The 22,205-nt window shown below is 53.2% G+C and overlaps 1 protein-coding gene across 1 annotated transcript in view; it reads right to left on the bottom strand.

Moving 5' to 3' along the window:
* gatm (glycine amidinotransferase (L-arginine:glycine amidinotransferase)) overlaps positions 1-22,205 on the bottom strand; it is a 68,180-nt gene that overhangs the window by 22,343 nt on the left and 23,632 nt on the right. The window contains exons 3-6 of the mRNA XM_087981230.1: positions 21,221-21,416; positions 19,651-19,841; positions 15,378-15,515; positions 14,860-15,024 (exon numbers count right to left, since the gene is read on the bottom strand). Coding sequence (XP_087837356.1) covers positions 14,860-15,024; positions 15,378-15,515; positions 19,651-19,841; positions 21,221-21,416 — 690 coding nt within the window. The remainder of the gene's footprint in view (positions 1-14,859; positions 15,025-15,377; positions 15,516-19,650; positions 19,842-21,220; positions 21,417-22,205) is intronic.

The raw sequence follows: 22,205 nt of genomic DNA, 5'->3' as shown, positions 1-22,205 counted from the left end.
GGGGACAGAGTGCTGTAAAACCTCAGGGCTCGGGGAGACAGAGTGCTGTAAAACCTCAGGGCCCGGGGAAAAGAGTGCTGTAAATCCTCAGGGCCCGATGAAAAGAGTGCTGTAAAACCATAGGGCCCGACGGGGGACAGCGTGCTGTAAAATCTTAGGGCCCGGGGGAACAGAGTGCTGTAAAATCTCAGGGCCAGGGGGGGCAGAGTGCTGTAAAACCTCAGGGCCAGGGGGACAGAGTGCAGTAAAACCTCAGGGCCCGGGGGGACAGAGTGCTGTAAAACCTCAGTGCCCGGGGGGACAGAGTGCTGTAAAACCTCAGGGCCGGGGGGACAGAGTGCTGTAAAACCTCAGGGCCCAGGGGGACAGAGTGCTGTAAAACCTCAGGGCCAGGGGAGGGGAGGGGGACAGAGTGCTGTAAGACCTTAGGGCCCAGGGGACAGAGTGCTGTAAAACCTCAGGGCCTGAGGGTGGACAGCGTGCTGTACATTCTCAGGGCCCGGGGGGACAGGGTGCTGTAAAACCTCAGGGCCAAGGGGGACAGAGTGCTGTAAAACCTCAGGGCCTGGGGGGGAGGGGGACAGAGTGCTGTAAGACCTTAGGGCCCGGGGAAAAGAGTGCTGTAAAACCTTAGGGCCCGGGGGAACAGAGTGGTGTAAAACCTCAGGCCCGGGGGGACAGAGTGCTGTAAAACCTCAGCGCCCTGGGGAACAGAGTGCTGTAAAACCTCAGGGCTGTGGGGACAGAGTGCTATAAAACCTCAGGGCCGGGAGTTCAGAGTGCTGTAAAACCTCAGGGCTCGTGGGGACAGAGTGCTGTAAAACCTCAGGGCCCGGGGAAAAGAGTGCTGTAAAACGTTAGGGCCCGACGGGGGACAGCGTGTTGTAAACTCTCAAGGCCCTGGGGGGACAGAGTGCTGGAAATCCTCAGGGCTCGGGGGGACAGAGTGCTGTAAAACCTCAGGTCCTGGGGGGACAGAGTGCTGGAAAACCTCAGGGCCCGGGGAGATAGAGTGCTGTAAAACCTCAGGGCCTGGGGGGACAGAGTGCTGTAAAATCTCAGGGTCCGGGGGGACAGAGTGCTGTAAAATCTCAGGGCCGGGGGGACAGAGTGCTGTAAAATCTCAGGGCCCGGGGGAGAGGGGGACAGAGTGCTGTAAGACCTGAGGGCCCGGGGAAAAGAGTGCTGTAAAACCTTAGGGCCCGACGGGGGACAAGTGCTGTAAAATCTCAGGGCTCGGGGGGACAGAGTGCTGTAAAACCTCAGGGCCCGGGGGGACAGAGTGCTGTAAAATCTCAGGGCCCGGGGGGACAGAGTGCTGGAAAACCTCAGGGCTCTAGGGGACAGAGTGCTGTAAAATCTCAGGGCCCCGGGGGACAGAGTGCTGTATAACCTCAGGGCCCGGGGGGACAGAGTGCTGTAAAACCTCAGGGCTCTGGGGGACAGAGTGCTGTAAAACCTAGGGCCCGGGGGGAAGGAGTGCTGTAAAACCTCAGGGCCCTGGGGGACAGAGTGCTGTAAAACCTTAGGGCCCGACGGGGGACAGCGTGTTGTAAACTCTCAAGGCCCTGGGGGGACAGAGTGCTGGAAAACCTCAGGGCTCGGGGGGACAGAGTGCTGTAAAACTTCAGGGCCCGGGGGGACAGAGTGCTGTAAAACCACAGGGCCCGGGGGGACAGAGTGCTGTAAAACCTCAGGGCCCGGGGGGACAGAGTGCTGTAAAACCTCAGGGCCTGGGGGGACAGAGTGCTGTAAAATCTCAGAGTCCGGGGGGACAGAGTGCTGTAAAATCTCAGAGTCCGGGGGGACAGAGTGCTGTAAACCCTCAGGGTCCGGGGAAAAGAGTGCTGTAAATCCTCAGGGCCCGATGAAAAGAGTGCTGTAAAACCTTAGGGCCCGACGGGGGACAGCATGCTGTAAAATCTTAGGGCCCGGGGGAACAGAGTGCTGTAACATCTCAGGGCCAGGGGGGACAGAGTGCTGTAAAACCTCAGGGCCCAGGGGGACAGAGTGCTGTAAAATCTCAGGGCCAGGGGGGACAGAGTGCTGTAAAACCTCAGGGGCCAGGGGGACAGAGTGCTGTAAAATCTCAGGGCCCGGGGGGACAGAGTGCTGTAAAACCTCAGGGCCGTGGGGACAGAGTGCAGTAAAATATCAGGGCCCGGTGGCACAGGGTGCTGTAAAACCTCAGGGCCAAGGGGGACAGAGTGCTGTAAAACCTCAGGGCCTGGGGGGGAGGGGGACAGAGTGCTGTAAGACCTTAGGGCCCGGGGAAAAGAGTGCTGTAAAACCTTAGGGCCCGACGGGGGACAGCGTGCTGTAAAATCTTAGGGCCCGGGGGAACAGAGTGGTGTAAAACCTCAGGCCCGGGGGGACAGAGTGCTGTAAAACCTCAGCGCCCTGGGGAACAGAGTGCTGTAAAACCTCAGGGCTGTGGGGACAGAGTGCTGTAAAACCTCAGGGCCGGGAGTTCAGAGTGCTGTAAAACCTCAGGGCTCGTGGGGACAGAGTGCTGTAAAACCTCAGGGCCCGGGGAAAAGAGTGCTGTAAAACGTTAGGGCCCGACGGGGGACAGCGTGTTGTAAACTCTCAAGGCCCTGGGGGGACAGAGTGCTGGAAAACCTCAGGGCTCGGGGGGACAGAGTGCTGTAAAACCTCAGGGCCCGGGGAGATAGAGTGCTGTAAAACCTCAGGGCCTGGGGGGACAGAGTGCTGTAAAATCTCAGGGTCCGGGGGGACAGAGTGCTGTAAAATCTCAGGGCCGGGGGGACAGAGTGCTGTAAAATCTCAGGGCCCGGGGGAGAGGGGGACAGAGTGCTGTAAGACCTGAGGGCCCGGGGAAAAGAGTGCTGTAAAACCTTAGGGCCCGACGGGGGACAAGTGCTGTAAAATCTCAGGGCTCGGGGGGACAGAGTGCTGTAAAACCTCAGGGCCCGGGGGGACAGAGTGCTGTAAAATCTCAGGGCCCGGGGGGACAGAGTGCTGTAAAACCTCAGGGCTCTAGGGGACAGAGTGCTGTAAAATCTCAGGGCCCTGGGGGACAGAGTGCTGTAAAACCGCAGGGCTCTAGGGGACAGAGTGCTGTAAAATCTCAGGGCCCGGGGGGACAGAGTGCTGTAAAACCTCAGGGCCTGGGGGACAGAGTGCTGTAAAACCTAGGGCCCGGGGGGAAGGAGTGCTGTAAAACCTCAGGGCCCTGGGGGACAGAGTGCTGTAAAACCTCAGGGCTCGGGGGAACAGAGTGCTGTAAAACCTCAGGGCCCTGGGGGACAGAGTGCTGTAAAACATCAGGGCCCGTGGGGACAGAGTGCTGTAAAATCTTAGGGCCCTGGAGGACAGAGTGCTGTAAAACCTCAGGGCCGGGGGGGACAGAGTGCTGTAAAACCTCAGGGCCCAGGGGGACAGAGTGCTGAAAAACCTCAGGGCTCGGGGAGACAGAGTGCTGCAAACCCTCAGAGCCCGGGGAAAAGAGTGCTGTAAAACCTTAGGGCCCGACGGGGGACAGCGTGTTGTAAAACCTTAGGGCCCTGGGGGACAGAGTGCAGTAAAATCTCAGGGCCAGGGGGGGACAGAGTGCTGTAAAACCTCAGGGCTCGGGGGGACAGAGTACTGTAAAACCTTAGGGCCCGATGGGGGACAGCGTGTTGTAAACTCTCAAGGCCCTGGAGGGACAGAGTGCTGGAAAACCTCAGGGCTCGGGGGGACAGAGTGCTGTAAAACTTCAGGGTCCGGGGGGACAGAGTGCTGTAAAACCACAGGGCCCGGGGGGACAGAGTGCTGTAAAACCTCAGGGCCTGGGGGGACAGAGTGCTGTAAAACATTAGGATCCGGGGGGACAGAGTGCTGTAAAATCTCAGAGTCCGGGGGGACAGAGTGCTGTAAACCCTCAGGGTCCGGGGAAAAGAGTGCTGTAAATCCTCAGGGCCCGATGAAAAGAGTGCTGTAAAACCTTAGGGCCCGACGGGGGACAGCATGCTGTAAAATCTTAGGGCCCGGGGGAACAGAGTGCTGTAACATCTCAGCGCCAGGGGGGACAGAGTGCTGTAAAACCTCAGGGCCCAGGGGGACAGAGTGCTGTAAAATCTCAGGGCCAGGGGGGACAGAGTGCTGTAAAACCTCAGGGGCCAGGGGGACAGAGTGCTGTAAAATCTCAGGGCCCGGGGGGACAGAGTGCTGTAAAACCTCAGGGCCCTGGGGGAACAGAGTGCTGTAAAACCTCAGGGCCCGGGGGGACAGTGTGCTGTAACACCTCAGGGCCCGGGAGGAGAGTGCTGTAAAACCTCAGGGCCTGGGGGGACAGAGTGCGGTAAAATCTCAGGGCCCGGGGGGACAGAGTGCTGTAAAATCTCAGGGCCGGGGGTACAGAGTGCTGTAAAACCGCAGGGTTCGGGGGTACAGAGTGCTGTAAAATCTCAGGGCCCCGGGGGACAGAGTGCTGTAAAACCTCAGGGCCCTTGGGGACAGAGTGCTGTAAAACCTCAGGGCTCGGGGAGACAGAGTGCTGTAAAACCTCAGGGCCCAGGGGGACAGAGTGCTGTAAAATCTCAGGGCCCGGGGGGACAGAGTGCTGTAAAACCTCAGGGCCCGGAGGGACAGAGTGCTGTAAAATCTCAGGGCGCGGGGGCACAGGGTGCTGGAAAACCTCAGGGCCAAGGGGGACAGAGTGCTGTAAAACCTCAGGGCCCGGGGGTGAGGGGGACAGAGTGCTGTAAGACCTTAGGGCCCGGGGGACAGAGTGCTGTAAAAACTCAGGGCCCGGGGGAGAGGGGGACAGAGTGCTGTAAGACCTGAGGGCCCGACGGGGGACAGAGTGCTGTAAAATCTCAGGGCCCAGGGGGACAGAGTGCTGTAAAACCTCAGAGCCCGGGGGGACAGAGTGCTGTAAAACCTCAGGGTTCGGGGGGACAGAGTGCTGTAAAATTTCAGGGCCCGGGCGGACAGAGTGCTGTAAAAACTCAGGGCCCGGGGGAGAGGGGGACAGAGTGCTGTAAGACCTGAGGGCCCGACGGGGGACAGAGTGCTGTAAAAACTCAGGGTCCTGGGGGACATAGTGCTGTAAAACCTCAGGGCCCGGGGGGACAGTGTGCTGTAACACCTCAGGGCCAGGGAGGACAGAGTGCTGTAAAATCTCAGGGCCCGGGGGGACAGAGTGCTGTAAAATCTCAGGGCCCTGGGGGACAGAGTGCTGTAAAACCTCAGGGCTCGGGGGGACAGAGTGCTGTAAAATCTCAGGGCCCTGTGGGACAGAGTGCTGTAAAACCTCAGGGCCCGGGGGGACAGAGTGCTGTAAAGCCTCAGGGCTCTGGGGGACAGAGTGCTGTAACACCTTGGGCCCGTGGGGACAGAGTGCTGTAAAACCTCAGGGCCCGGGGGGACAGAGTGCTGTAAAATCTCAGGGCCCGGGGGGACAGAGTGCTGTAAAATCTCAGGGCCGGGGGTACAGAGTGCTGTAAAACCGCAGGGTTCGGGGGTACAGAGTGCTGTAAAATCTCAGGGCCCCGGGGGACAGAGTGCTGTAAAACCTCAGGGCCCTTGGGGACAGAGTGCTGTAAAACCTCAGGGCTCGGGGAGACAGAGTGCTGTAAAACCTCAGGGCCCAGGGGGACAGAGTGCTGTAAAATCTCAGGGCCCGGGGGGACAGAGTGCTGTAAAACCTCAGGGCCCGGAGGGACAGAGTGCTGTAAAATCTCAGGGCGCGGGGGCACAGGGTGCTGGAAAACCTCAGGGCCAAGGGGGACAGAGTGCTGTAAAACCTCAGGGCCCGGGGGTGAGGGGGACAGAGTGCTGTAAGACCTTAGGGCCCGGGGGACAGAGTGCTGTAAAAACTCAGGGCCCGGGGGAGAGGGGGACAGAGTGCTGTAAGACCTGAGGGCCCGACGGGGGACAGAGTGCTGTAAAATCTCAGGGCCCAGGGGGACAGAGTGCTGTAAAACCTCAGAGCCCGGGGGGACAGAGTGCTGTAAAACCTCAGGGTTCGGGGGGACAGAGTGCTGTAAAATTTCAGGGCCCGGGCGGACAGAGTGCTGTAAAAACTCAGGGCCCGGGGGAGAGGGGGACAGAGTGCTGTAAGACCTGAGGGCCCGACGGGGGACAGAGTGCTGTAAAAACTCAGGGTCCTGGGGGACATAGTGCTGTAAAACCTCAGGGCCCGGGGGGACAGTGTGCTGTAACACCTCAGGGCCAGGGAGGACAGAGTGCTGTAAAATCTCAGGGCCCGGGGGGACAGAGTGCTGTAAAATCTCAGGGCCCTGGGGGACAGAGTGCTGTAAAACCTCAGGGCTCGGGGGGACAGAGTGCTGTAAAATCTCAGGGCCCTGTGGGACAGAGTGCTGTAAAACCTCAGGGCCCGGGGGGACAGAGTGCTGTAAAGCCTCAGGGCTCTGGGGGACAGAGTGCTGTAACACCTTGGGCCCGTGGGGACAGAGTGCTGTAAAACCTCAGGGCCCGGGGGGACAGTGTGCTGTAACACCTCAGGGCCAGGGAGGACAGAGTGCTGTAAAATCTCAGGGCCCAGGGGGACAGAGTGCTGTAAACTCTCAGGGCCCTAGGGACAGAGTGCTGTAAAACCTCAGGGCCCGGGGGGACAGAGTGCTGTAAAACCTCAGAGCTCGGGGGAACAGAGTGCTGTAAAACCTCAGGGCCCTGGGGGACAGAGTGCTGTAAAACCTCAGGGCCCTGGGGGACAGAGTGCTGTAAAACCTCAGGGCTCGGGGAGACAGAGTGCTGTAAAACCTCAGGGCCCGGGGAAAAGAGTGCTGTAAATCCTCAGGGCCCGATGAAAAGAGTGCTGTAAAACCATAGGGCCCGACGGGGGACAGCGTGCTGTAAAATCTTAGGGCCCGGGGGAACAGAGTGCTGTAAAATCTCAGGGCCAGGGGGGGCAGAGTGCTGTAAAACCTCAGGGCCAGGGGGACAGAGTGCAGTAAAACCTCAGGGCCCGGGGGGACAGAGTGCTGTAAAACCTCAGTGCCCGGGGGGACAGAGTGCTGTAAAACCTCAGGGCCGGGGGGACAGAGTGCTGTAAAACCTCAGGGCCCAGGGGGACAGAGTGCTGTAAAACCTCAGGACTGGGGGGACAGAGTGCTGTAAAACCTCAGGGCCAGGGGAGGGGAGGGGGACAGAGTGCTGTAAGACCTTAGGGCCCAGGGGAACAGAGTGCTGTAAAACCTCAGGGCCTGAGGGTGGACAGCGTGCTGTAAATTCTCAGGGCCCGGGGGGACAGAGTGCTGTAAAACCTCAGTGCCCTGTGGGACAGAGTGCTGTCAAACCTTAGGGCCCGACGGGGGACAGCGTGCTGTACAATCTTAGGGCCAGGAGGGACAGAGTGCTGTAAACCCTCAATCCCTGGGGGGACAGAGTGCTGTAATACCTCAGGCCCCAGGGGGACAGAGTGCTGTAAATCCTCAGGGCCCGGGGGGGGGAGGGGGACAGAGTGCTGTAAGACCTTAGGGCCCGGGGAAAAGAGTGCTGTAAAACCTTAGGGCCCAACAGGGGACAGCGTGCTGTAAAATCTTAGGGCCAGGGGGGACAGACTGCTGTAAAACCTCAGGGCCCGGGGGGACAGAGTGCTGTAAAATCTCAGGGCACGGGGGAACAGAGTGCTGTAAAACCTCAGGGCCCTTGGGGACAGAGTGCTGTAAAACCTCAGGGCGCGGGGGCACAGGGTGCTGTAAAACCTCAGGGCCAAGGGGGACAGAGTGCTGTAAAACCTCAGGGCCCGGGGGTGAGGGGGACAGAGTGCTGTAAGACCTTAGGGCCCGGGGGACAGAGTGCTGTAAAACCTCAGGGCCCGGGGGAGAGGGGGACAGAGTGCTGTAAGACCTGAGGGCCCGACGGGGGACAGAGTGCTGTAAAATCTCAGGGCCCGGGGGGACAGAGTGCTGTAAAACCTCAGGGTTCGGGGGGACAGAGTGCTGTAAAATCTCAGGGCCCGGGGGGACAGAGTGCTGTAAAACCTCAGGGTCCTGGGGGACATAGTGCTGTAAAACCTCAGGGCCCGGGGGGACAGTGTGCTGTAACACCTCAGGGCCAGGGAGGACAGAGTGCTGTAAAATCTCAGGGCCCGGGGGGACAGAGTGCTGTAAAATCTCAGGGCCCTGGGGGACAGAGTGCTGTAAAACCTCAGGGCTCGGGGGGACAGAGTGCTGTAAAATCTCAGGGCCCTGTGGGACAGAGTGCTGTAAAACCTCAGGGCCCGGGGGGACAGAGTGCTGTAAAACCTCAGGGCACTGGGGGACAGAGTGCTGTAACACCTAGGGCCCGGGGGGACAGAGTGCTGTAAAACCTCAGGGCCCTGGGGGACAGAGTGCTGTAAAACCTCAGGGCACTGGGGGACAGAGTGCTGTAAAACCTCACGGCTCGGGGAAAAGAGTGGTATAAAACCATAGGGCCCGACGGGGGACAGCGTGCTGTAAAATCTTAGGGCCCGGGGGAACAGAGTGCTGTAAAATCTCAGGGCCAGGGGGGGCAGAGTGCTGTAAAACCTCAGGGCCCGGGGAGGGGAGGGGGACAGAGTGCTGTAAAACCTCAGGGCCTGAGGGTGGACAGCGTGCTGTAAATTCTCAGGGCCCGGGGGGACAGAGTGCTGTAAAACCTGTGCCCTGTGGGACAGAGTGCTGTCAAACCTTAGGGCCCGACGGGGGACAGCGTGCTGTACAATCTTAGGGCCAGGAGGAACAGAGTGCTGTAATACCTCAGGCCCCAGGGGGACAGAGTGCTGTAAAACCTCAGGGCTCGGGGGACAGAGTGCTGTAAAACCTAGGGCCCGGGGGGAAGGAGTGCTGTAAAACCTCAGGGCCCTGGGGGACAGAGTGCTGTAAAACCTCAGGGCTCGGGGGAACAGAGTGCTGTAAAACCTCAGGGCCCTGGGGGACAGAGTGCTATTAAAACCTCAGGGCCCGTGGGGACAGAGTGCTGTAAAATCTTAGGGCCCTGGAGGACAGAGTGCTGTAAAACCTCAGGGCTCGGGGGGGGGACAGTGCTGTAAAATCTCAGGGCCGGGGGGACAGAGTGCTGAAAAACCACAGGGCTCGGGGAAAAGAGTGCTGTAAAACCTTAGGGCCCGACGGGGGACAGCGTGCTGTAAAACCTTAGGGCCCTGGGGGACACAGTGAGGTAAAATCTCAGGGCCAGGGGGGGACAGAGTGCTGTAAAACCTCAGGGCCTGGGGGGACAGAGTGCTGTAAAACCTCAGGGCTCGGGGGGACAGAGTGCTGTAAAACCTCAGGGCCCGGGGAAAAGAGTGCTGTAAAACCTTAGGGCCCGACGGGGGACAGCGTGTTGTAAACTCTCAAGGCCCTGGGGGGACAGAGTGCTGGAAAACCTCAGGGCTCGGGGGGACAGAGTGCTGTAAAACTTCAGGGCCCGGGGGCACAGAGTGCTGTAAAACCACAGGGCCCGGGGGGACAGAGTGCTGTAAACCTCAGGGCCCGGGGGGACAGAGTGCTGTAAAACCTCAGGCCCTGGGGGGACAGAGTGCTGTAAAATCTCAGGGTCCGGGGGGACAGAGTGCTGTAAAATCTCAGGACCCGGGGGGACAGAGTGCTGTAAAACCTCAGGGCCCGGGGGGACAGAGTGCTGTAAAACCTCAGGGCCCAGGGGGACAGAGGACTGTAAAATCTCAGGGCCGGGGGGACAGAGTGCAGTAAAACCTCAGGGCTCGGGGGGACAGAGTGCTGTAAAACATTAGGGCCCGGGGGGACAGAGTGCTGTAAAATCTCAGAGTCCGGGGGGACAGATTGCTGTAAAACCTCAGGGCTCGGGGGGACAGAGTGTTGTAAACCCTCAGGGTCCGGAGTGGGGGAGGGGGACAGAGTGCTGTAAGACCTTAGGGCCCGGGGGGACAGAGTGCTGTAAATCCTCAGGGCCGGGGAGACAGAGTGCTATAAAACCTCAGGGCCCGGGAGGACAGAGTGCTGTAAAACCTCAGAGCCCGGGGGCACAGAGTGCTGTAAATCATCAGGGCCCGGGGGGGAGGGGGACAGAGTGCTGTAAGACCTTAGAGCCCGGGGAAAAGAGTGCTGTAAAACCTTAGGGCCCGGGTGCACCGAGTGCTGTAAAATCTTAGGGCCCGGGGGAACACAGTGCTGAAAACCTCAGGCCCGGGGGGACAGAGTGCTGTAAAACCTCAGGGCCCCGGGGAAAAGAGTGCTATAAAACCTTAGGGCCCGGGGGGACAGAGTGCTGTAAAATCTCAGGGCCGGGGGGCAGAGTGCTGTAAAATCTCAGGGCCGGGGGGACAGAGTGCTGTAAAACATCAGGGCCCGTGGGGACAGAGTGCTGTAAAATCTTAGGGCCCTGGAGGACAGAGTGCTGTAAAACCTCAGGGCTCGGGGGGACAGAGTGCTGTAAAACCTCAGGGCCGGGGGGGTCGGGTGCTGTAAAACCTCAGGGCCCAGGGGGACAGAGTGCTGTAAAACCTCAAGGCCCGGCGGGACAGAGTGCTGTAAAACCTCAGGGCCTGGGGGGACAGAGTGCTGTAAAACCTCAGGGCCCGGGGGGACAGAGTGCTGTAAAACCTCAGGGCCCGGGGGGACAGAGTGCTGTAAAATCTCAGGGCCGGGGGGACAGAGTGCTGTAAAACCTCAGGGCCCGGGGGGACAGTGTGCTGTAAAATCTCAGGGCCCTGGGGGACAGAGTGCTGTAAAACCTCTGGGCTCGGGGGGACAGAGTGCTGTAAAACCTTAGGGCCCGGGTGGGCAGAGTGCTGTAAAATCTCAGGGTCCGGGGGGACAGAATGCTGTAAAACCTCAGGGCTCGGGGAGACAGAATGCTGTAAAACCTCAGGGTCCGAAGTGGGGAGGGGGACAGAGTGCTGTAAGACCTGAGGGCCGGGGGGACAGAGTGCTGTAAAACCTTAGGGACACGGGGGACAGCGTGCTGTAAAATCTTAGGGCCCGGGGGAACACAGTGCTGTAAAACCTCAGGGCCCGGGGGGACAGAGTGCTGTAAAACCTTAGGGCCCGGGGATAAGAGTGCTGTAAAACCTCAGGGCCCTGGGGGACAGAGTGCTGTAAAACCTCAGGGGTCGGGGGAACAGAGTGCTGTAAAACCTCAGGGCCCTGGGGGACAGAGTGCTGTAAAACCTCAGGCCCCGTGGGGACAGAGTGCTGTAAAATCTTAGGGCCCTGGAGGACAGAGTGCTGTAAATCCTCAGGGCTCGGGGGGACAGAGTGCTGTAAAACCTCAGGGCCCGGGGGGACAGAGTGCTGCAAAATCTCAGGGCCGGGGGACAGAGTGCTGTAAAACCTCAGGGCTCAGGGAGACAGAGTGCTGTAAAACCTTAGGGCCCGACGGGGGACAGAGTGCTGTAAAACCTTAGGGCCCGACGGGGGACAGCGTGCTGTAAAATCTTAGGGCCCGGGGGAACAGAGTGCTGTAAAATCTCAGGGCCAGGGGGGACAGAGTGCTGTAAAACCTCAGGGCCCAGGGGGACAGAGTGCTGTAAAATCTCAGGGCCCAGGGGGACAGAGTGCTGTAAAACCTCAGGGCCGTGGGGACAGAGTGCAGTCAAACCTCAGGGCCCTTGGGGACAGAGTGCTGTAAAACCTTAGGGCCCTGCGGGACAGAGTGCAGTAAAATCTCAGGGCCTGGGAGGACAATGTGCTGTAACACCTCAGGGCCCGGGGGGACAGAGTGCTGTAAAACCTCAGGGCCGTGGGGACAGACTGCAGTAAAACCTCAAGGCCCGGGGGGTCAGAGTGCTGTAAAACCTCAGGGCCCTAGGGGAACAGAGTGCTGTAAAACCTCAGGGCCGTGGGGACAGAGTGCAGTAAAACCTCAAGGCCCGGGGGGACAGAGTGCTGTAAAACCTCAGGGCCCTAGGGGAACAGAGTGCTGTAAAACCTCAGGGCCCGGGAGGACAATGTGCTGTAACACCTCAGGGCCCGGGAGGACAGAGTGCTGTAAAACCTCAGGGCACGGGGGGACAGAGTGCTGTAAAATCAGAGTGCTGCAAAAATTCAGGGTTCGGGGGGACAGCATGCTGTAAAACCTCAGGGCTCGGGTGGACAGAGTGCTGTAAAATCTCTGGGCCCGGGGGGACAGAGTGCTGTAATGTCTCAGGGCCCGGGGGGACTGAGTGCTGTAAAACCACAGGGCCCGGGGGAACAGAGTGCTGTAAAACCTCAGGGCCCTGGGGGACAGAGTGCTGTAAAACCTCAGAGCCCTGGGGGACAGAGTGCTGTAAAATCTCAGGGCCCTCGGGGACAGAGTGCTGTAAAACCTCAGGGCTCGGGGAAAAGAGTGCTGTAAAACCTCAGGGCCCGATGAAAAGAGTGCTGTAAAACCTTAGGGCCCGACGGGGGACAGCGTGCTGTAAAATCTTAGGGCCCGGGGGAACAGAGTGCTGTAAAATCTCAGGGCCAGGGGGGACAGAGTGCTGTAAAACCTCAGGGCCCGGGGGGACAGAATGCTGTAAAATCTCAGGGCCGCTGGGACAGAGTGCTGTAAAACCTCAAGGCCCGGGGGGACAGAGTGTTGTAAAACCTCAAGGCCAGGGGGACAGAGTGCTGTAAAACCTCAGGGCTCGGGGGGACAGAGTGCTGTAAAGTCTCAGGGCCCGGGGGGACAGAGTGCTGTAAAATCTCAGGGCCTGGGGGGGACAGAGTGCTGTAAAATCTCAGGGCCGGGGGGACAGAGTGCTGTAAAACCTCAGGGCCCGGGGGGACACAGTGCTGTAAAACCTCAGGGCCAAGGGGGACAGAGTGCTGTAAGACCTCAGGGACCGGGTGGGAGGGGGACAGAGTGCTGTAAGACCTTAGGGCCCGGGGAAAAGAGTGCTGTAAAACCTTCGGGCTCGACGGGGGACAGAGTGCTGTAAAATCTTAGGGCCCGGGGGAACACAGTTTTGTAAAATCTCAGGGCCAGGGTGGACAGAGTGCTGTAAAACCTCAGGGCCCGGGGGGACAGTGTGCTGTAAAATCTTAGGGCCCGGGGGAACAGACTGCTGTAAAATCTCAGGGCCCAGGGGGAGAGAGTGCTGTAAAATCTCAGGGCCCGGGGGGACAGAGTGCTGTAAAACCTCAGGGCTCGGGGGGACAGAGTGCTGTAAAACCTCAGGGCTCGGGGGGACACAGTGCTGTAAAACCTCAGGGCCCGGGGTGACAGAGTGCTGTAAAATCTCAAGGCCCGGGGGGACAGAGTGCTGTAAAACCTCAGGGCTCGGGGGGACAGAGTGCTAAAAAACCTCAGGGCCCGGGGAAAAGAGTGCTGTAAAACCTTAGGGCCCGACGGGGGACAGCGTGCTGTAAAACCTTAGGGCCCGGGGGGACAGAGTGCTGTAAAATCTCAGGGCCCGGGGGGACAGAGTGCTGTAAAACCTCAGGGCCGGGGGGACAGAGTGCTGTAAAACCTCAGGGCCCGGGGGGACAGAGTGCTGTAAAATCTCAGGGCCCGGGGGGACAGAGTGCTGTAAAACCTCAGGGCCGGGGGGACAGAGTGCTGTAAAACCTCAGGGCCGGGGGGGACAGAGTGCTGTAAAACCTCAGGGCCCAGGGGGACAGAGTGCTGTAAAACCTCAGGGCCGGGGGGGACAGAGTGCTGTAAAACCTCAGGGCCCAGGGGGACAGAGTGCTGTAAAATCTCAGGGCCCGGGGGGACAGAGTGCTGTAAAACCTCAGGGCCGGGGGGACAGAATGCTGTAAAACCTCAGGGCTCGGGGGGACAGAGTGCTGTAAAACCTCAGGGCTCGGGGGGACACAGTGCTGTAAAACCTCAGGGCCCGGGGGGACAGAGTGCTGTAAAACCTCAGGGCCCGATGGGGGACAACGTGCTGTAAAATCTTAGGGCCCGGGGGGACAGAGTGCTGTAAAATCTCAGGGCCCGAGAGGACAGAGTGCTGTAAATTCTCAGGGCCGGGGGGACAGAGTGCTGTAAAACCTCAGGGCCCGGGGAAAAGAGTGCTGTAAATCCTTAGGGCCTGACGGGGGACAGCGTGTTGTAAAATCTTAGGGCCCGGGGGAACAGAGTGCTGTAAAATCTCAAGGCCAGGGGGGACAGAGTGCTGTAAAACCTCAGGGCCCGGTGGGGAGGGGGACAGAGTGCTGTAAGATCTTAGAGCCCGACGGGGGACAGAGTGCTGTAAAACCTCAGGGCCGGGGGGACAGAGTGCTGTAAAATCTCAGGGCCCGGGGGGACAGTGTGCTGTAAAACCTCAGGGCCTGGGGGCTGAGCTCGTGAGACACTCATTGAGAGCTATATCTATTCTGCCGGCGTCCCTTCCCAACGGCCCGGGGGTTGGATCTTTTGGGAATTCTGCTTCAACATTCACTAAGAAAAAGTCTAAATGCAGCAGATGCCAGAAATCTGAAGAAGGTGCTGGAAGTACTGTATTCTGTAGCTCTGACAATATCTGAGGAAACATACAATTCCTGTTTCAGATGTCCCATCAGAACTGCAAAAGGTGCCATCCCTGAAACTTTAACCCTCCCCCACTCCAGAAGCTACCTGTTCTGTTGAGCATTTCCAACAAATTCCATTCCCTCATGCTTCCAAGCTGAACGGACGATTACAAATCTTGCATTGCAGAGGGTGGGATGTGGATGTTGGTTTATTCATCTTGGGGAGCAGGGGAGGAGACTGTGGGATCTGGAAAGCAGTTCTTGTCCACAATAGACTCAGGAGACTGACCATCTTCCAACAGAGGAACATACAGTACGATAGACAAAGCAGGAAGTCTCTGGGACAACTTCTCAGCTTCAACGTAAATGCATCTATTCTGTTAAAAAGCTAACATTGTGAACTATCAGGTAGGATTACACTGAGGCCATTTCTCTCAATCCTTCACCAGATCTAAAATTCAGCACTGGAGTCCTGAATTTGGCAGAAGTAAAACATTGGGGTGCTTCTCAATAGCCTCACCTGGTGACAGGGACGGTCTGGATTTGCCAACACTAAGCCAGGTCCAATGATATTGAAGGTTGCATCAATGTGCATGGGGTTCGGATCCTTGAAGGAAAGTGTGTGAACTCTGTATGTTGGTGCAAGGTGTCTCCGCATCCACTCGATCCCCAGATAATTAGTCACCTGCAGGATGAAAACAAAGCCATGGCACAGGGCCTGAACTTGGATTTGTGGTAATTAAAGAGCCCGGATTCGGCTCACTTTAACAGATAGGAATAGATCTAAAACAAAGAACTGCAGAACCTGGAGGGCTGAAAAATATAAATTGTTGGTGAAACTCAACAGTGTGGCATCATCTGTGGAGAGAGAAACACAGTTAATATTTTGAGACCAGTCAGAACACACCCAGGAGTCTCTGCTGAGTTTCTCCGACAAATTCTGTTTTTAATTCAGAAAACACCAACTGGCCTTGGACTGGGAACAGCTCCTGGCTGAGGTCGAAAAAAGGCATTATCCGAGGGCAGCAAAGCACGTACCTGACTCCTTTGTACAAATATATCTCTCCCAGCTCTCATAAAATCGGCAGCATCAAAACACGGTTCAAATTCAGTGGTTACAAACTTCCCTTCAGCTGTAAGTTTGTTTCTGTCCTCCACCGAGTGGATGGGGTAATTCTGGAACAGCAAGGTGTTTCCCTCAGATCCAAGATCACAATGTAATAAAAATAACTTTCAGTGAGACACTGAATGATTACAACTTAAAAACAGACCATTTAGTCCAACCAAGTCAATCCTGTCTCCCTGATGGAAGAATCCCTGCCCGCAGCACCCACCATATTCTCTTTGTTCCAGATAAGAAACCAATTCCCTCTTGAATGTCTGGATACAAGCTGCTTCATCAACTTTCCAATAGTCTGTACCATTTCCTAACAACTGGATGATAATAATTTTCTCCAGTCACCATAGTTTCTTTTGTTAATTACTTTAAATTTGTGCCCTTTGGTTCTCCATCTTTCCAATAAATGGAACAGTTTCCTCATATACACTCTCTACAGAGATCCCATTCTCTATCAAATCTACTCTCAACTCCACTTATTCCAGGAAAGATTCCAGACATCTCCAAGCCAGCTGTGTACCTGATGTCCCTCATCTCTGGAACCATTTTGTGAATCTCTTCTGCACTTTGTCTAACATATTAACATCATTCCTGAAGATCAGTGTCCAATATTGGACAGAATACTCCAACTGAGGTCAAAACAGTTAATAAATTTAACATAACCTCCCTGCTTTGGCGCTCTATGTCCCAAATACAAAGGCCAGTAATGCTCTATCTTTATTGTTGCATAGTTGTGTAGAGTAATTGGAGATTGGGAGACAGGAATTTATAATCTGATGGTTGTAAATTTGCAAAATGGGGAAAGTATTGCATGGTCCCTTTAAAATTCATGTGCTTTTTCTGTTCGTAGTGATTTAAAATGGATGTCTGTGAGCAGTAACTTGAGTTTGCAACTACACAGAGAGCACTCAAACTGAAACACTTGTACTGAAATGGCCATACAATTAGCAGGTCAAGAAGCAGTTTTTATAACAGGTTTTTGAATTTAGCCAATCAGTTTGAACCAGGAATTTAGATACCAAAACCCTATTAAATTTAAATCTGGAAGTTTTGTGAACATAGGACCAATCTTATTGTAGGAAATATTGATATGTCATCACAGAGATAAAAGAAGGGTCAGTTGGACAAAGACCCCAGAGCTAGCTGCCATCCACCAGAGCTAATGGCCCTAACCTCTCAAGAGAGGATCTCTGCCTCCCACAGCCTCATCTAGGTCTTAGTGAAAGCACCATCTAAATAATAATGGAAACAATGATGAAGGAGGCATTCCTGACAGAACATGCAATGGAGAAGACAGAACATTCTGGAAGACACACAACCTGGCTGTAATTTTGAGAGACTAAATTCTGTTTTTCTTTATATGAGTGAGACTTACATTTATTGGAACACTGTACCATTAGAATCTTGTTTTATTCAGGAATAGATAGTAATTAGAAGGTATTTATTTAGTTTGTTAATAGTTTAATTAGTTTGTTCACTGTAAAAGTTGGATAAATAAATTGCTACTTGTTGATTTTAACGTGAGTACCAGGGATTTCTTTTATTTAATCACTGGAAGTTGCTGAAAAGCAGGTTACACCATATTTCACCCGCTGTTTACAGATTATAGGGCAAGGTGCTCCTCTTTGGGGGTTTTGGTGTTGGTTCTTGGTGGGGTCAACATTATTAATCACACCTTCAACCTGTTCTGCCACATTCAATTATTTACGCACATAAACACTCAGGTGTCTCTGCTCCTGCATTCAATTTAGAATGCATTATTTCTTTATATGGAAATGACTAACTTTGTACTACCCATTGTAATTGATTAGCAAGGTTAGATCGCATGGAATATAGAGAGGACTAACTATTTGGATACAGAACTAGCTCAAAGGTGAAAGGCTGAGGATGGTGGTGGTGGAGGGTTGCTTTTCAGACTGGAGCCTGGGACCAGTTCTGGTTCCAGTGCTTTTCATCATTTATATTAATGATTTGGATGATAACAGAGGAGGTATCATTAGTAAGTTTGCAGATGATATTAAAATTGGTGGTATAGTAGACAGGACAGAGGTTACCTGATAGTCCAATAGGACCTTGATCAGATTTGCCAAACAGCTGAGGGGTGTGTGACCATGCTGCTCCTTTAACAAGGTTATAGCGCCCTTGGTTTCTTTTTCAGAGAGGTCATAAAAGACCCTAACTCCGAAAAGTCTGGGGTTGACAGGTTTTAGGGCCAGTTTGATTATACCTAACATATACTTGCCTCAAGCAGAAGGCTTTTAAGTTTTAAAAAAGCACTTGTACAATGAAAGGGGAGTGGCCAGTTCTCCCAGCTCAGCTTTCTCCAGTTTGGTTTGGTTTTTAGCAGTAGTGTTTTGAAGCTGCTGGACCCAAAGAAGTAGGTCGAGGCTGGTACTCTCTTTCTGACATCTATCCTGTAAGACCCTGTGTTTGATTTTACCTTTTGTGCCAAGGGTTGTTTATGGGGATTGTTGCTTGTAGTTGGAACAGCGTCATTAAGTTGGGATCATCTGTTGGGTTTTTGGAGAGGTTAAGTTATTCTGTATTCTGTTGTTTGTGCTGTATTCGGTATTCTTATAAGTAAATTGTTTTGTTTGAAACTAAGTGGTTTGACCAGCGGCATTTCTCCTGAAATATCCACTTTACACCGGCTTAAAAACAACTCGCAAAGTTAGGGTCTGGGCCACCTTCTTGAAATGTTTTGAGGGGTCTGGCCTGGTCCATAACAGATTGGGGGCTCTTTGCAGGATTTGTTCTATAGTTTTAAACTGGGATTAAGGTTGTTGGACTTGAAGGCAGTGAATAGTAGGTGTTGTGTCTCTTGTTCTGGGTGTTGAATTCAGTTGGTTTATACACTGTTTGGGATAGGAACGGCTCCTTCAGTCACCGAGTTTTCTGGGGGAGAATGAAGTGACTTTGGGGGTTTCGCAAAATGTGATTAAGGCCAAGCTGTAGGAATTAGCAGACAAGCTGGAGTTAGAACTGCCTCCTACTGTGAGGTTGGGAGATATAATTACCCAGAAATAGCTGTCCCTATTTGATCTAGGCTACATGTGACTGCAGACACACTACAATGTAATTGATTCCTCTGAAGTGGTGTGGTGAGCCACACAGTTCCAGGGCAGTTAGAGACATGCAACAATGTTGGCTTTGTCAGTGATGCTCCCTTTCCATGAAAGAATGATAAAGTTATTCAGCCTTTATTCACAGTTGTATTATTCAATTGACAAATGCCAGCAGTATACATCTTCTTAACTTCTATCTCTTTTGTAATCCAAGGAATTCTAGTTATGTTCATTCTGCCTTTCCACTTCATGCTAACATACTGTGACTGTGCCTGAACTAACGCTCCCCTGAAGGCAAGTCACTGTTTGGATACAGTTTTGCCTGCCAACCTTTAACTCTAATTGATTTGGGTCAACCCCATTATTAGTCCCATTGAAATTGGCTGTCTCCCAGTTATTGATTCCTAAACCTTATAATACAATGCCAGTCTAGGGAATGCAGGCACAACGAACTGAATGGCCTCTAACTGTACCCTAACAATTCTGTGATTCTATGATCACTGTCCTTTAATGTTCCTCAGCTGACACTTGGCCCACCTTGCTCCCCAGAAGCAGGTCTAGCTGTGCCTCCTTTCTAGAAACATGCAGCAGACAAAAGTTTTCATAAACACATTCTAGCGACACCAGTCCATCTCTGCTCTTTTACACTCATACTGGTTTATTCTCTGTTCAGATATATTTAAAGTCTGTCATTTTGACTACCCTTTATTTTTTGGGAATACTTTCCACCTTTCCCCATGCAGCAGAAATGAACTTTCAGTAATACTTACCATCAGAGCACTAATTATCAATATTTAAACTTAATTTTATTTCTTGATTTGACATGGAGTGTTAAATGAGGTGCTATTCTTTACAAGTATCTTAATCCTAAATGGAAGCATCTTCCCTCTCTTTGAAATAAACTTGGACAAACCAATTGAATGGGCTGGTGAGCCAGAGAGGACTTTAATAAATGGCCCATCATTGTTATTATGGGTGTGTGAAAATCCAGTCCTGTCCATTCCAGAATCTGACCATCTCAATTTTATTCAGTATTGGCTGCACCACTAATGCTGAATCCTTAATAGCTAGGAACAGTTTAATAAAATGTGAGTTTTTGTGGGAACTGTCCATTTGAATTGATGCATACCATGTCATACAGCTTGTCAGACATTTGTGGTTTGGGAGCAGTTGTCCACTTTGCTCCGCGCAGGAAGTAATCTTTGATGAGTGGCCGATATGCTCTATATTCAAAAAAGCGAGCACGCCATGCCATTGGTGCTTCAATGATTTCACTCCCAACCACCAGCAATATGTCCCTCGGCATAGCAGCATACATTCCTGTAAAGAGGAAGTTATTCCAATATAATATAACAAATTAATCTCAGGCAACATCTAATTTAGCAACATCTGGTTCAGAAAGTATAACACAATGGGGTAAACTTTCATTACAGGGAGGACTTAAAATAATGGGCACCAAGACCCCACCCACACCCTTCCTACTTTCATCATTGTCAATTCCTATTCTAACATTAGGATTAAAGTTCATTGTGTAGGAGCTCTTGTCTTTATGAATGAACCCAACTTTGTTTTGGATTCTGAGGGACAAAGGCCAGAAATATTCCAAATGTCATTGGCAGAGTGCTCAGACTCAGCAATCGATAAGGTCAATGGGTTGCTGCCTTTCAACACAAAGGAATGAAATTGTGTCTTAGCCTTTAGAGAAATTCTGATCTGGAGTCACTGGCTTCAGTTCTGGGCACCAGAACTTAGGAAAGGTCTATCAGTCTTGGCTGAGCTGCAGTGATTTGATTTGAATTATTATTATCACATGTACCTAAGTACAGTGAAAAGTTTTGTTTTGTGAGCAGTACAGGAAGATCATAACAAACAAGGACATATAGATAGAAATAAGATCTCTTGTAGAGAGCTCCAAAGAGTGGCTGGTGTCAGGGCTATCTTGAACCATCATTAGTGAGGCTTCAGCGAAATGATATCAGAGTGAAAGCAGTTAAGTTCAAGACAAATTGGATAAACAAGGCTTCTTCTTCAGTGTGGAAGCTTAAAGTTACCTTGCAAAAATTTTTTAAACATGGTGGCAGAATTCAATAAAGAGGATAAAATCTATTTCCATTGTTGGAAAATTGAGAGTTAAATCATGCAGGAGTGAAATCAGACAGTATGTGTGTTAATAAGTAACAGAAACAAGAACTGGCCATTCATTCTCTTGGACCGGTTCCAGCGTCCAATAAGATCATGGCTGATGTGATTGTGCTTTGGTCATCGTCAACTGCAAAGCACAAGGAGAATACCAGCTGGGGGTCCAGCTCCTCATTACACTCTGTGGGCATCACCTAAGAAAAGGATGAGCTCCATAGACAATCTATTTGTTTGTTAGATTGTCTGCTGAGCTCACTCAGAGATAGGGACCGTATTGCAGAGCAGATAGCTGGTGATTCACGACCACAAAAAGAATCCGAACCTTTAGGAAACATAAGAACATAAGAAACTGTGTGAAGTTAGGAGAAAGTTTAATATCCAATAGTCCATCAGCTTTTCACAGAGTCGACAATCACATGACCATACAAATGTACTGTTCCCTCTTAACGGGCCTCCCACTGATAAATGTAACTATTCCCCAAATATATGTCTTTATTTGAAATTGTCACACTCTGGTATTTTAGAAGAGTATTTCAAGGAAATTGATAACTTTTACTTACCTGTAGATTCAAAATCTGGCGTCTTGTAATAGTCAGACCAGTCAATGATCTCCGGGCGCCTGACAGTGATTCCCTCCCCACGAAGAACATTACACATCTCCTCAATTTCAGCAACAGCTTTCTTCACATGCTCCTTTGGAAAATTCTGACCTCCATGCTTCTGGTAAAAGGGCCAATTCTTCTCATAGGTGTTAGCCTGAAAAAGGAAACTACATCAGGCTAATCCCCAAAGACAAAGGAAACTATATCAAGGCTAGTCCCCAAAGACATGAACAGAACTGGCTGTTTAATTTAAAGCTGAAAATGTGTTGCTGGAAAAGCGCAGCAGGTCAGGCAGCATCCAGGGAACAGGAGAATCGACGTTTCGGGCATAAGCCCTTCTTCAGGAATGAGGAAAGTGTGTCCAGCTGGCTAAGATAAAAGGTAGGGAGGAGCTACTTGGGGGAGGGGTGTCGGGAATGCGATAGGTGGAAAGAGGTCAAGGTGAGGGTGATAGGTCAGACTGGGGTGGGGGCGGAGAGGTCAGGAAGAAGATTGCAGGTTAGGAAGGCGGTGCTGAGTTCGCTGGATTTGACTGAGACAAGGTGGGGGGAGGGGAAATGAGGAAACTGGTGAAATCCGAGTTCATCCCTTGTGGTTGGAGGGTTCCTAGGCGGAAGATGAGGCGCTCTTCCTCCAACCGTCATGTTGTTGTGGTCTGGCGAAGGAGGAGTCCAAAGACCTGCATATCCTTGGTGGAGTGGGAGGGGGAGTTGAAGTGTTGAGCCACAGGGTGGTTGGGTTGGTTGGTCCGGGTGTCCCAGAGGTGTTCTCTGAAACGCTCCGCAGGTAGGCGGCCTGTCTCCCCAATATAGAGGAGGCCACATCGGGTGCAGAGGATGCAATAGATGATGTGTGTGGAGGTGCAGGTGAATTTGTGGCGGATATGGAAGTTTCCTTTGGGGCCTTGGAGGGAGGTGAGGGGGGAGGTGTGGGCGCAAGTCTT

Source organism: Chiloscyllium plagiosum, unplaced genomic scaffold (assembly GCF_037043375.1).
Source record: "Chiloscyllium plagiosum isolate Xiang-an unplaced genomic scaffold, Cpla_swu_hap1 HiC_scaffold_39, whole genome shotgun sequence".
Taxonomy (NCBI): domain Eukaryota; kingdom Metazoa; phylum Chordata; class Chondrichthyes; order Orectolobiformes; family Hemiscylliidae; genus Chiloscyllium; species Chiloscyllium plagiosum.
The sequence above is the reverse complement of the archived record's forward strand: the minus strand, read 5'-3'. Positions and strand labels throughout refer to the sequence as shown.